Source organism: Schistocerca nitens, chromosome 3 (assembly GCF_023898315.1).
Source record: "Schistocerca nitens isolate TAMUIC-IGC-003100 chromosome 3, iqSchNite1.1, whole genome shotgun sequence".
NCBI classification, from domain to species: domain Eukaryota; kingdom Metazoa; phylum Arthropoda; class Insecta; order Orthoptera; family Acrididae; genus Schistocerca; species Schistocerca nitens.
The window spans coordinates 57,366,489-57,382,721 of record NC_064616.1 but is presented as its reverse complement, the minus strand read 5'-3'; the positions used below and the strand labels follow the sequence as shown (position 1 = coordinate 57,382,721).

Genomic DNA, 16,233 nt, shown 5'->3' with positions numbered 1-16,233 from the left:
CCCCTAGACTACAATGAATGCCCAGTAACTGCACATGATTAAAGAAACTACAGCACTGCAAGCTGTACTGGAAAATATCAGCCCCATTTTGTATCAAGCTTCAAGAGAAAAATCAAAAGTATTTTGCATAAAATGGGCAAAACAATGATTCACAGGCTTATTCTTTTTTTAATATAGGAGTTAATAGCAAGTAGTAGAGAGAATCTGTAATAAAGTACTTAGCAATTTAACATGACGATTGTTAGGAAAGTAGCTAACTAGGCAGTGTGAAGAAATTAAACACTGAAATATGGATACTGCATTTTAATTTTAAATTTAAAAACTTGTTGTTTGTGGTTATCAGAATACTTATTACTGCCTAAGCTCGACCTTTCTGTCTGTTGGTTATGAAACTTGCTACGTCTCCTTGTGCTTATAGGTACGAAATCTTTACAAAAGATATGTATGGTAATATTTATCAACTATGTGTCTAACTGTACCTATTTCGCAAAGGAATTTGACAATTTCTAGATGTCATTTTAATACTAACTTAAATAAACAATTACCTAGTATAATGCACATAAATAAATAACCAAAAAATCTATCGTTTTGTGAAATAGTTTTGAAAATCCAGGCCTGTGAATCCCTGTGATAAATAAGAAGACAAATGCATCCTGAAAGCATATAATAGTTTCATTGCTGCCTTGCTTTACATGTAAAGTGTTTAGGCTTTCTCTCACAAATTCAGAAGTAAACAACTGAAACTACTAGTAGTCAACATCCATGTGATGCACTGTGATGGCATGTACCTGGGATGCCCTAAGCAGGTCAAGGACAGGGTGTGATGGAAAGATGGCTTAATGTTCATCCTTTGGGGATCTTTAATCTGTAGAATAATGTTCCATTTAATGCAGTAGGTCTCACTGAGCTGCAATAAATGTGAGCCAAATTTAGTAGCAAGCAGTGATAATGTTTATAGTCTCATGAGTATACATAGAAAAGCATGTAACCTACATTACAGGTATGGGATGCATATTTAAAGAGAATGGGGAATCTATTATCATCCAATCAAAAACATTGGAAGGGATGAATTTGGGGATTCAAGAGTGTTGCCTTGTGGTATCTCTTTTGAAACATGCATGTACATCCATGTCTTCCTCATTGTTGTTCTGGGGCATAGAGGTACTTTTGATTGTAATATTAGGTGATTTGCCAAAACCAAGTGGGAGAAATCATCCTCCAGAATGATAATACCTCTTAACATTTAGAATATGAAGTCAGCCAGTTCTTGCTGGATACTGTAAAGAAAATGAATGTCTGGCAATGTTTCTGACCCTTAACTATATTGAGCACATGCAGTTGATCTTCATCATTGTTTAGTTGAGCTTGTCGCCCTGATCACTAAGCAATACAGAAACTGTAAATTGTTATTGAATATAAGTGCATTAATTAATGGTATTTACTATTAGTATTAGATATAAAAGGTGGTTAGAAACAGTCTGCAAAGCTTGAAATGGTGGTGAAGACTATGTTGTCCAGAGAAATAATTGTTAAGAAAAAAATCCATACATTGTGTTATTTCCAAGTTAATTAGCATATTAGCACTGAAATTTAGTGTCAGTTGTTATCATAGCATAGATGATGCACACAAGACTGCTCAATATTTGGGTAAGGTTACTACCATGCCATATCCAGTTTTTGTAACACTCTCTTGTTCAGTTTTAGGAAACCAAACAAAAACACGTTGGTGACAATGTCTGGTGGGCCACTTGAATTTGTGTATGCAGTGGTCTTATTGGCTAACTTCAGTGCTAATTAATAAAAAAACAGTGCAGTGTATCGAATTGTTTTCTTAACAATTATTTCTCTGCACAACCTACCCTGCAACATCCTTGCAAGCTTTCCAGATTGTTTCTGACCACCATCTATTTGGATGATCATATTTCTTATTAGAGCCTGACTGTAATCTTTTCACTCATTTTCTTTTTGTTAAAGTGCAGTGTTATGTCAGTTATATGTATGCTGTACTTTTTGTTTTGCTTTTTATTTAAACTGGTTCCATTGTACATGACCAGCAATGTATTTTGATGTTGTGCATGCAGAGAATGAATGTCACAAGATATCCATATGTAGAACACATTTTATTTACTTACAAAAATTCACTTTTCTTTTTCAAGAATGGACATAAGGCTTAGGGCCTTCTGGAGATCTTTCCAGCTTTCAGGTACTAACTGGAGACGTGATAAAGTGCTCCTGACTGGAGTCACTGGTTTTGTTGGAGCATTTATTCTGGAGGAACTGCTCCTGAACACAACGGTTGGTCATATACAAAAATTAGTAGTAATTACACTTAGCAGTCTTCATATATCATATAAATGAACTAGTAATTAAACTATATGGAATACATTTTCCTTGTGTTAGGCTACTGTGTACTGCCTTATACGAGGTGCACCAGGAGTTACCTTGCTAGACCGTGTGAAAAAAACCTTGAATGAGTATGGGATTTTGAAAGGAGATAATGCCAGATTAATACAAGAGAAACTGAACCAGAATGTTATAACTATTGCAGGTGTGTTACTTTATTTATACTATTGTAATTATAAGTCTGTTGCTATGTGTATTTTTATCTGTTCTTAAGTCAGCTGTGCAATGAGTCTTCCAGGTGTGGTCAGTTGCCTAACAGACTGATATACTTGTTAGTGAAACAACTTTATAAAAATGATGTAAGAGATAATGTAGATAATTACCAGCAAGTTTATTTACTGCTAGTGTTTTGAAAAAATTTTGAGAAAGCAATGTCTGTAGGAGAGTAGTCTCAGTACACAATATTAAGTTAGTTAGTCAGTTAGTTAGTTACTTGCTTAATCAGTTAAATTCATGATAAAATTTATGATGTGGAACATGTCAACAGAACAAAAATAGAACAGTTCAAGGGTGTGGACAAAAAAACACAAGCACCAAAAACACAATACATTAACATGGCTAATATGTTTCAGAAAAACTGTTGGCATTTACAACAGCTTCCAGTCATCTTGTAATGCATAAATACAGGAGTTTTATGGTTTTCAAGCGAATCTTATACCATTCTTCTTGCAAAATAGTGGCAAGTTCAGGTAACAATGGTGGAGGTGGATACCAATCGTGCACCCTTCTCTCCAAAGCAGACCACAAAGGCTCATTAATAGTGAGATCTGATGACTGGCCATCCTTCTGTTTCTTAAAGAGGAGAAGAAGTCACAAAATCCTTGGCAGTAATGCGACCTTGCAGAGTAACCCTGGGTCCCATGGAATGCCATGATATGGCTATCCAAATCATCATTGAACCCCTGCCATGTTTCGCTCTTGGGATGATAAACTCAGCCAGAAGTTGGAAACAGGGCCCAACAAGACTCATACAACAGAATGGCTTTCTTCCATTGTTCCGTAGTCCAGGTTTTATGGATTCAGCACCATGTTTTCCTGCCATGGGCATTTGCTTCACCGATGAGCGCCTTTACAATTCCAGCTTATCCTGCAATTCCCAGCTTCTGGAGCTCCCTTCATGTAGTTTTGGTGCTGACAGAGTTTGTAAGTGTGGCATTCAGTTATACAGTGACTTTTGCAGCTGTTGTCTTCTTATTTGTCATCACAGTTCTCGTCAATGACCTTCTGTTACAGTCACTCAACCAACACTTTTGACCATGTTGTGACTTGGTGGATGATGTTTTTCCACTTTCCCTGTATGCAGTATAAATCTTTGATAGGTTGTTTCTTGAAACACCAACCACTTTGGCTACCTTGGTTATGGAAGCAAGCACCACACAAACACCAACTATTTTCTCATGTTCGAACTTGCTTACCTCAGACATAATGCACTCACAACTACACAGAACACTGTTCTGACCAGGACTGACACTTGCAACATATTGAGAACATTGCACATTTGTGATCAAATACAGCAGCACAATGCATTTATGTTCAGTTTTTCTTTAATATACATTTGAAGATGTTATCTATCAGACATTTTATTTCTGTGGATAGATTGTCAAAGAGTTTTATAGCTGCATATTTCACCCCATTTGTACCATAGTTAGATTCTTTAAAGGGCAATGCAGATCTTTTTTTCTTCTGGTGTTTTACTTGTACTACCTCTGCTACTCTGAAACTTAGATGGATTGTTGATAACAAATTTCATAAATGAATAAATGTACTGTGAGGCTGTAGTTAATATTCCCATCTACTTAAAGAGGTATCTCCAATATGTATATAATTGAAATCCACACATAATCCTAATTATTTTCATTTATGCAATGAATACTTTTTGCATATGTGAGGGTTTACCCCAGAATATTATTCCATACATCATCAGTGAATGAAAATACTCAAAATATGTTCACTTTCTGACTGCTGTAGCCCCAAAGTTGGCAATTATTCTTATGGAAAAAGTAGCTGAATCTAAACGTTTTAGCAAGTCTGCCAAATGGTTTTTCTAGTTTAAGTTTGCATCAAAATGCATACCTAAAAACTTACAATTTTGTACCATGTTAATTATTTTTTGTTGGTATACTATGTTAATAGGAAGTGGCATATTTTTGACAGAACAAAAGTGGGTGAACTGTGGGTTTTTTTTTTCAAAGTTTTTGTGCAAAACCACTCAGTAACTTTCACAAAAACATAATTTACTATCTTCTCTGTTGATGCCTCTTTGCTGTGCTACACAACAATGCTTGTATCATCTGCAAATAGTCCTATTTCTACCTACTGATTCAAATAAAATGGCAGATCATTAACATAAAGTGAATACAGTAGTACACCAATAATCAAACACTGTCAGATTCCCATTGTCATTTCTTCCCATGCTGATGATGTGACGTCCCTCTTTGTATTACTCAAATAGCCTAAGGTACACTACTGGCCATTAAAATGGCTACACCAAGAAGAAATGCAGATGATAAACGGGTAGTCATTGGACAAATATATTATACTAGAACTGACATGTTGTTACCTTTGCACCCAATTTGGGAGCATAGATCCTGAGAAATCAGTACCCAGAACAACCACCTCTGGCCATAATAACTGCCTTGATATGCCTGGGCATTGAGTCAAACAGAGCTTGGATGGTGTGTACGGATACAGCTGGCCATGCAGCTTCAACACGATACCACAGTTCATCAAGTGTAGTGACTGGCGTATTGTGACGAGCCAGTTGCTTGGCCACCACTGACCAGACGTTTTCAATTGGTGAGAGATCTGTAGAATGTGCTGGCCAGGGCAGCAGTCGAACATTTTCTGTATCCAGAAAAGCCCGTTTAGGACCTGCAACATGCGGTCGTGCATTATCCTGCTGAAATGTAGGGTTTTGCAGGGATCGAATGAAGGGTAGAGCCATGGGTCGTAACACATCTGAAATGTAACATCCACTGTTCAAAGTGCTGTCAATGCGAACAAGAGGTGACCGGGACGTGTAACCAATGGCACCCCATACCATCACGCCGGGTGATACGCCAATATGGCGATGACGTATACACACTTCCAATGGGTGTTCACCACAATGTCACCAAAAATGGATGTGACCATCATGATGCTGTAAACAGAATCTGGATTCATCCGAAAAAATGACGTTTTGCCATTCGTGCACCCAGGTTCGTCGTTGAGTACACCATCACAGGTGCTCCTGTTTGTGATGCAGTGTCAAGGGTAACCGCAGTGACAGTCTCTGAGCTGATAGTCCGTGCTGCTGCAAACATCATCAAACTGTTCGTGCAGATGGTTGTTGTCTTGCAAACGTCCCCATCTGTTGACTCAGGGATCGAGACGTGGCTGCATGATCCGTTACAGCCATGTGGATAAAATGCCTGTCATCTTGACTGCTAGTGATACGAGGCTGTTGGGATCCAGCATGGTGTTCCATATTACCCTCCTGAACCCACCGATTCCATATTCTGCTAACAGTCATTGGATCTCGAGCAATGCGAGCAGCAATGTCGCAATACGATAAACTGCAATCGCGATAGGCTACAATCCGACCTTTATTGAAGTCAGAAACATGATGGTACGCATTTCTCCTCCTTACACGAGGCATCACAACAACATTTCACCAGGCAACGCTGGTCAACTGCTGTTTGTGTATGAGAAATCAGTTGGAAACTTTCCTCATGTCAGCATGTTGTAGGTGTCGCCACCGGTGCCAACCTTATGTGAATGCTCTGAAAAGCTAATCATTTGCATATCACAGCATCTTCTTCCTGTCGGTTAAATTTCATGTCTGTAGCATGTCATCTTCGTGGTGTAGCAATATTAATGGCCAGTAGTGTGACTTTCCACATTCTGTTTCTTAAATAAGAACTAAATCAGTCATATGGTGAAACTCATATTCCGTAATAACTTAACTTCTCTAATAGGACATGATGACTGACACAATCAAATGTCTTTGTTTTCTGGAAATAATCTTAAATGGTTAATTATGTTATTTTATGCTCATAACATGCTTTTTTCCTTCTTGAATTTCCATATTCTTTTATAAAAGCAGCAATGAAATTCAAATAATTTGAAAGCCCTCTAAAATGCTCCATTCGAGTCATGTGATGCCTGTCACATCACTGGCTAGCTCGCTACTCCTACTGTCATAAAGCTAATTCACAGTGATGTCTTGTTTTGGAATTTACATTTCAGAAAATGGATTGCAAATGGTGTGTAATACCACACAGTACAAACACATCCATAAAAACTCTTGAAAAATTGTTGTTGAGTGTTTCAGAGAATGAGAAGGTGCATAAAAATTGATTGCACTGTACTGGCAAAATACCACCACATCAATGCCAAAGTTCTCTTACTTAATTAAAAAGCCTTTCACTATGAAGTTAACAGTAATTTACCTCAGAGATTCACTTTCCCATTGTTACAAAGAAGGATAGCATCAGTTGATGAAATTAAAGTGTTAGTAAAAATTATCATTATAGCCGCTTCCTTCACACATCATTGTTAGCTCAGCTGGTAGAGCAGTAGACTGTCGAATAGTGAAATATGATATTCAGAGGTCCCTGATTTGAATCTGGTGTGCATTAGTATTTTAACCTTTATAAAACAAGTCGACACTACTTTCATATGAAAACCAAGTCACAATTACAAAACTTCACTATACCAATTAGAAACAGAGTATTATTGTGGTTTCCTTGGTGTGTACATATGCTTACATTTGCAAAAGGGGGGAGTGATCACACACATCATGTTCAAAAAGATATTTTCTAGTTAATGTGACTACACACTTTTTACTTTATTAGAAACAATTCTTTTTTTAAATCTTCATACTGTCCAGCTAGGATCCTTATTGTTTAAACTTTTGAAATTTCATCATCTTACATAAGATGGAGTTAAGTCTGCTTCAGACTCTGATGTTAGTTTACACTCACAAACAACACAGCATGCATGTCTGTGTTACCTGCATGTTGTATGTACTTTATATTTTGTTACCTGCATACATAAGATGAAGTTAAATCTGCTTTAGACACTGACATTAGTTTACACTCACAAAAAACACAGCACTTTTGTTTGTGTTACCTTCATGTTCTACCTGCTTTATATTTCTCCGCATACAAAACCACATCACCCTACACGTCATTGTACTGCGGGAGTATGGTGATATCTTCACTACTAGCAGTGCATTCTAAAAAAGGTAATTGTTTGTAAACAAAGAACGTGCATTTATCCTCACTTGTCCATTTCTCAGACTAAGATTAATGTGAACCTACATACAATACAGCTTACCATCAAAACAACTGCTACAATGAGTTCTTTCTAGAGCTGTTTTCATATTTTGTGTAAAAATTTGTGACCCTTCCAGGACTCAAGCCACATTCTTATTATATGTAGTTATAAGTGTTGCACCACAGAGTCCATACTTCTCACTCTCCCTCTGCTGAGTATATTCTAGAGCAGAAATCAGCACTAACATTTGCCAAGAATAATTTTATTGTGCTTTGGGTTGTACATCATGACTGATAGTCAATAATCTAGATATAAGAATCGGACGCATTTGGAAAAGTTCCACAATTGCTTGGTTTTGAATGGGTTTAATGATGTTGCAGGGAGTGGGGAAAACAATATCTTTACTTGCACATATCATTGCTCTAAACGCTTCTCATAAGATTTCCAATATCAGCCTTCACATAATTCCTTTCTATTGTTACTTAAAAGCTGTAAATGAATTTTCAAGCACTAAATAGCTAAACTGTTTGTAGAAAAAGCATGTAAAAACCTATTAACTATGGCTAACAGTCCTGTAACACATTATAAATTCATCTTACTCCTAGTCTGTGACGTCATCAGAGCAATCAGCCAGTAACAGAGCGTTTTTGATCACATGACCAAATCTGGATATTTAATTATTTTTAAGGTTTAATTACATAAAAATAAGAGATTTTTGTGAGAATATTGACCATAAATGCGATTTGAATCTTATAATCACTCTGAAAAACAATCCAAATCATGTTTTTAACATAGGAAAATAGCCTATTGGTTATTATGTGCTCAATAAATGTGCAAAGAGCTGGCTCAGTAGAATAATTCTTTTGAAATCCAAACTGTAATTGGCTAAGTATCCAATTAATATTCAGGTGGGTGACAATCCTGGTGGACATTACCTTATCAAAAATTTTAGAAAATCTACATCTACATCCATACTCCGCAAGCCACCTGACCGTGTGTGGCGGAGGGTACTTTGAGTACCTCTATCAGTTCTCCCTTCTATTCCAGTCTTGTATTGTTCATGGAAAGAAAGATTGTCAGTATGCCTCTGTGTGGGCCCTAGTCCCTCTGATTTTATCCTCATGGTCTCTTCGCGAGATATACATAGGAGGGAGCAATATACTGCTTGACTCCTCGGTGAAGGTATGTTCTTGAAACTTCAACAAAAGCCCGTACTGAGCATTTCTCCTGCAGAGTCTTCCGCTGGAGTGTATCTATCATCTCCATAATGCTTTTGCAATTACTAAATGATCCTGTAACAAAGGGTGCTGCTCTCCATTGGATCTTCTCTATCTCTTCTATCAACCCTATCTGGTACAGATCCCACACTGGTGAGCAATATTCAAGCAGTGGGCGAACAAGTGTACTATAACCTACTTCCTTTGTTTTCAGATTGCATTTCCTTAGGATTCTTCCAATGAATCTCAGTCTGTCATCCGCTTTACCGACGATCAACTTTATATGATAATTCCATTTTAAATCACTCCCAATGCCTACTCCCAGATAATTCACAGAATTAACTTCTTCCAGTTGCTGACCTGCTATATTGTAGCTAAATGATAAAGCATCTTTCTATCTATGTATTCGCAGCACATTACATATGATGTAAGGTATGACACTGGGTGGTAGTTATTGACATCTGTCAAGTCACCATTTTTATAGAGAGGCGTAACCATGGCATATTTCAATCTTTCTAGGAAAATGGGCTGATTTAATGATGCATTAACAAGTGCTAAGGACATTACATATTATGGGCCACAACTGTTTAGTCCCATATTTGGGATATTATCCACGCCATATAAACTTTTACTTTTTAAAGTCATGATGATCATCTTTATTTCATATTGGGATGTGAGGTTAATTTTTAAGTCACTGAATGTCCTCTGTACTGCTGCTCCAGTGTACTGTTTTGCTTTCCCATCTGAACTATTTGCTCCAATTTTCTCACCTGTTTTTTAAAAGTATTTATTAAAAGTATCTACTACACATAAATTTTCTTTTACAATGATCCCATTACCTTTAACATAAATTATGTAATCTTGTATGGCTTCTTTCTGTGTCTCTTTTCTAACAATATTTCATATTGATTTAATTTTATTATGTGATCTGTCAATATAACAAGATATGCATACTCCTGGAATTTTTTACAACTTTTCTATATATGTTAGAGTATTGTTTGTAATAAGAAAGTACTTCTGGGTCATTACTTGTTTTGACTATTTTTTATAATTTCTTCTATCATTGTGGAGAGACACTGATAAATGTATTGATCCATGGTTTCTTTAATTACTCACTATTATTACATTTATCATTTTAGGAAAAGTTCTTTCAAAAATGGATACAGACTCATTGAGAAATATGTTGAATGTAGAGTTAGCATTAGATTCATTGCAAACTCCACCTGAGTCAACACTTTTTAAGCCTTCTTTAAAATCTTCATTGTTTTCTGAGAGTGTTTCCAAACTGTAGATGGACCTGTGTTATATAACGTGTCTAACTGTGCATCATGATGTGACAGCCCATTTACCACTGGATAAGCATGTGTCTAACTTCTGCTTGTTGAATGAATACATTATCTGTGAGATTGCTACTATCTTTTTTAACTTGATCATTTGCTGTCAGAGTCTCAGTTTGGCTTTAGGGAGGGAGTATCCATAGAAAATTCTGTACCAACAATGAAAGATCCAGGCTAGAGTAATGACAGTATTATGAAAAGGATATATTACTATTCGCCATATAGTGGAGATGTTGAGTCACAGACAGGCACACCAAAAAGACTGCTAAACAAATGAGCTTTCAGCCAAAAGGTCTTCATCTAAACTAGCCAAAAAGGAGAAAAACACACACACGTATTCATGTATGCACAACTTGTGCACACACGACAACTGTCTCTGACCTTGGCAGTGAGAGAGAGAGAGAGAGAGAGAGAGAGAGAGAGAGAGAGAGAGAGAGAGAGAGAGCGCGTGTGTGTGTGTGTGTGTGTGTGTGTGTGTGTGTGTGTGTGTGTGTGTACTTCAGATGAAGGCCTTTTTGGCCAAAAGCTCACTTTTTTAGCAGTCTTTTTGTTGTGCCCCTCTGTGACTCAACATCTTCACTATATGGTGAGTGGCAATCTATCCTTTTCATAATATTGAAAATTCCATACATTCTTTTGTGTTTGCAGCACTAGCAGGGCAAGGCGATAGGTTGAGGAAAGTAGGTATTATATTTGATTTAACAAAAGGATTTGATTGTGTGGACCATACAATACTTTGGTATAAGTTGGAACAAAATGGGATTAGGGAAATATCTCAGCAATGGGGAACTTCATATTTGGAGAGTAGGAACAGAATGTTGTCCTCTGGTGTCCACAAACAGGGAAGAGGGTTGTAGTTGACTGGGGTCATGTTAAGTGCCACAGGTTTCTGTTCTGCATTCATATTTGTCTCCTACTTGTTCTAATGTTAGCCTCTTGAAGTCTATGTAGAGATTATTTTTGGTCTTAGTATTATGTCTGTGCTTTGCATCATTTTTTGAGAAAAGATATATGTTTGTATCAATAAGGACCATTAATAAATATATCTATTGTGAAGTAATTGTCACAGTACCATTGTTTTTAAGAGGTCTTGGCAGAACATTCTAGAACTGGCATCAGATTAATTCTAGGGTGAGAGTTTCCAATGAAGGTTGTAATCTATTTGTATTCCCAAACACTTAACACTTTCTACTTCTTATAGTTCATTGCTGGAATCAACTAGTTTAACCATTTGGCCACTACACACAAGCCTATGTGGATGCCTCCTCACCCATGCTGATTGTTGCTGAATACATCTAATACGCTCAGCATTTGTCAGCCAAATGGTTTTTTTTCCTGGGTTTTATGCAGGAATTGGGAGAATTGGAGTACTTCTTTACAACATTTACTCTATTTACTGTAGTCTTTACCAACATTGCCTTGCAGCAAAGCAAGAAAATGCGGAATTGACAGTATCCACAGAATGAATGTTAAAACATTATATATGAGGGCTTACAGCACACTATAAATTGTGGTGAAATTCTGTCAGTAGTGATGACACTGAACTGACAAAGAAATCAGGCACTGTATGTTTAGTCAACATATGGTAGATTTACAGAAAACTACAAAATGTGGTGCATGACTGCTGAAAGTGCTAGCTTCAAACTCACAACAAAGTTAATTATTGTACACTGAAATGCCATCTGTTGGATTTTGTGCAAAAGATAATGTTTGAGGAGAGAGTGACAGTAGTGCTGTAAGTAAATGGACCGTATGTTTCACCTCATCTAAATGATAAGTAAGCATGTGTCTCAAAACTTCTACAACAGTTGACTGCACAAAGGGCACATCGGAGCTGAACCACATTCAGGGCATAGCACAGTTTGACTGTTGTGGCAGTCTACCACAGACAGAAGATTAATAGCGTGTGAAACTGTTCACAACAGCACTTGTGAGGGCTTCCTCATAAGATGTCACTAGCATGATTTTCCTTATCTGAAACCTAAGCATATTGGCCAACCACTCCTCTGAACCTGATGCAGAGTAGAAAGGGACAGTGCTTAGGAAGATGATCCATTGTGTTTGCAATATCTTTGTAGCTTGGGTGTGGTAAAATGTGGGTCAGTATCCAATATCAAGGTCTGGGGTACTTCCTCTATGGCAAATATGTTTGTCAGTGGCCTGATCATTGTGAATGTATTTGTTGCTTGCATGTGCGTTACATACAGGAAATTACAAAGTGAATTAGCTACTAAGAGCCACCTGGAACCATTAAATTCTGTGTTAAAGTCTATGTGCACTCCCTTCCAGGGTTGTTCTGGCTTGGGCCTGGAAGAAAACATTGTACCTGAGATGACTCTTATTGTGGACATGCATGGAAGTCGCAAACCATTTAGTCTCTCTCAGTGTAGATTTTCGGTCATTATGTGTGACATGGTGTCATCACCTTAATCATACTCATACTTCAGTACAAATGGTGGAATAACAGGATGATTAAAATAGAATTGGGGATGTAATGATGACCTGGAATCTCATTTCCATGGTAACTAACAAAAGGACATCTGATGCATTAAGATTGTGTTTGCAAAGAGAAATTCATTTTGTAGGGTGTGACTGTATGCTTGGATAAGTTCTCCAGCATCCCATACCAAACTGATGACAATATGCCACAAAGCAGATCATCAAGGTCTATAGTTCGATATTTCGGGCTATTTTGTGCACCGTAGTGGTGAATTCCTCTAGGCATCGTGCCCATCAAAATTGGCATCGAGATCCATTTACAGGCAAAATAGGGCATTAGCATGCCATAAGATTGACCTTTAGTGAATACCAAAATTGTAGTCACTCAGGAATAAGGCCCATCTTCGCAACTGTTGTGCAATTTTCTCAACTAGCTTTGTTCAGAGGCTGAACAATGCAATCAATGCCTTATGGGTTTTATGAGGGTAATCCCAAAAGTAAGGTCTCCTATTTTTTTATAAATACATAGACCTGTTTATTTCTACAATGGTTTACATCAGTTTACAGCTTGAACATTTAGCTATTTTTTGACATAATCACCATTTCTGTCGATACATTTTTGTAGATGCTGTGGCAGTTTTTGTATGCCCATGTCATACCAGCTCACCGCCATGTTGTTCAGAAAGTTATGAACCTCTTCTTTCATCACCTCGTCATCGGAGCTGAATCGCTTTCTGGCCAAATGTTCTTTTAACTCAGGGAACAGTTGATAGTCACTGGCCACCAAGTCAGGACTATAGGGTGGGTGGGTGATAGGGAACAGTTGATAGTCACTGGCTGCCAAGTCAGGACTATAGGGTGGGTGGGTGATTATGTTCCACTGAAACTGTTGCAGGAGAGCAATGGTTTACCGAGCGATATGTGGGCGAGTGTTGTCATGGAGAATGTGTACGCCCTTGGTCAACATTTCTCTTCTCCAGTTCTGAATTGCCCATTTAAGTTTATTCAGAGTCTCACAGTACCTGTCAGAGTTAATTGTGGTCCCAGCAATTCAGCTCTGATGACGAGGTGAAAGAAGAGGTTCATAACTTTTTGAACAGCTTGGTGGCGAGCTGGTATGACATGGGCATACAAAAACTTCCTCAATGTCTACAAAAATGCATCGACAGAAATGGTGATTATGTCAAAAAATAGCCAAATGTTCAAGCTGTAAACTGATGTAAACCATTGTAGAAATAAACAGGTCTATGTACTTATAAAAAAATAGGAAACCTTACTTTTGTGATGACCCTCATATTATACAAAGTTTGGTACCATATAGGAAATTATGGAACCTCCTGACACAAAAATTGTCTTTAGACCTTTCTTTTCCGCCTGAGAACAATTTAACTGAGCTGGTGATAGTGTATTTGAGGCAAATGCATTGGTTATTTTGTGGCATTTGTGTTTTCTGAGACAAAACCACACCTATAATGTGTCCACTAATACTGAAGCATTTTCCTGGTGTAAATATTGTCAGGCAAGGAGCAGATCTGAGGTACTTCTTTAACTATGTAAATAATTTCTGGAATGCCTCAGACTATGCCAGTCTGACACATTTTTGACTCTGGTAGTTCAATGGATATGGAATATGAGCCACCTAAGATATAAACTTACTGTAATAATTTACTTTCACCATGAATGACTGCAGCTGTTTCAGCTTTATAGGGACTTCAGGGTGTGCCATTGTAACCACACATTTCACTATGGGGTTTAAAATATCCTTACTCAATATGTGTCTTCATTATTTAATGACAGACTCAAAGATGCTGCATTTATTAAGCTGATAATGCACAGCATTTGGCATGAGTCTCCCCTCTTCCCAATACTACCTAGAGAGGTTATACATGCTGCTCCCTTTTACAATTACATCTACATCTATATTATACATACTGAAGTGTCACTTCTAGTTTCACTTGGACCAGGACTTCTTCTCTAATGTGAGGCTCAGAATTTTAAATAGAGCCCAAGTCACAGTCTACAACTATTCAGAATTAACTTTCATTGATTGAAAGTGTTTCACAAACAGGCCTTTGTTTAGGAATACTATGTCCATAATAAGTTTGTTTCTACATCTATATACATAATCCGCAAACAATTGTACAGTGTATGGTGGAGGGTACCTTGTACCACTACTAGTCATTTCTTTCCCCATCCCACTCACAAACAGAGCAAGGGAAAAATGACTGCCTACATGCCTCCACACAAGCCCTGATTTCTCTTATCTTCATGGTCCCTAAGCAAAATATAGTTTGAAGAGAGTAGAATAATTCATCAGTCAGCTTCGAATGACAGTTCTCTAAGTTTCCTCAATAGTGTTTCACAAAAATAATGTCATCTTCCCTCCAGGGATTCCCATTTGAGTTCACAAAGCATCTCCATAATACTTGTGTATTGATGAAACCTACCAGTAACAAATCCAGCAGCACAATTCTGAATTGCTTTACTGTCTTCCTTTAATCTGATATGGCAGAAACTGCAAACACCAAAGCAGTACTCAGTAATGGGTTGCACTAGTGTTCTATATATGCTCTCCTTCATACATAAGCCACACTTTCATAAAATTCTTCGAATAAAACAAAGTTAACCATTTGCTTTCACTACTACTGTCCTTATTATTCCATTTCATATTGCTTTGCATCATTACACCTAGAAATTTAATCAATGCGACTATGTCAGGCAGCATACTACTAATCCTGTTTTTCAACATTATGGAATTGTTTTTCCTACTCATCTATAATAACTTACATTTTTCTGCATTTAGAGCATACTGCCATTTATCATTCCAACTAGAAATTTTGTCTTAGTCATGTTGTATCCTCCTATAGTCACTCAACGATGACATTTTCCCATAGATCACAGTGTCATCAGCAAACAGCCACAGATTGCTACTCATTCTGTTCATCAGATCGTTTATGTATATAGAGAATAAGATCAGTCCTATCACACTTCTATACGGCACTCCTGACAATACCTTTTTCTCTGATGAACACTCACTGTTGAGCACAATGTGGTGGGTTTAATCATTTAAGAAGTCTCTGAGCCACTCACATATCTGGGAACCTAATCTATATGTTTGTACCTTCATTAGCAGTCTGCAGTGGGGTGACATGTCAAACAATTTCTGGAAATATAGGAATATGCAATCTGCCATTTGCTCTGTATCCAGTGTTTGTGGGATATCATGTGAGAAAATGACAAGCAATGTTTTGCACAGATGATGCTTTCTAAATCCATGCTGATTTGCGGACAGAAGCTTTTCTGTCTCAAAGAAATTTATTACAGTCAAGTTCAATATATGGTCAAGAATTCTGCAGCAAACTGAAGTCAAGGTATTGGTCTGTAATTTTGCTATCCATTCTTTTACCTTTCTTGTATACAAAAGTCATGTGCAATTATTTCGAGTTGCTTGAGACTCTATGCTGGGCAAGAGATACATGATAAATGAAAGATAAATAAGAGACCAGTGCCATAGAGTACTCTCTGTAAAACCAAATTGGAGTTCTTATTTGTTTTCGACTCTTTCAGTTGCTTCTCTG

At 37.4% G+C, this 16,233-nt stretch overlaps 1 protein-coding gene across 3 annotated transcripts in view; it reads left to right on the top strand.

The window, feature by feature from the left end:
• The window catches only part of LOC126248021 (uncharacterized), a 405,163-nt gene that overhangs the window by 294,463 nt on the left and 94,467 nt on the right, over positions 1–16,233 (top strand). For all 3 annotated transcript variants that reach the window (XM_049948611.1, XM_049948610.1, XM_049948612.1), the window contains 2 exons: positions 2,157–2,295; positions 2,401–2,548. In XM_049948611.1, coding sequence (XP_049804568.1) covers positions 2,157–2,295; positions 2,401–2,548 — 287 coding nt within the window. The remainder of the gene's footprint in view (positions 1–2,156; positions 2,296–2,400; positions 2,549–16,233) is intronic.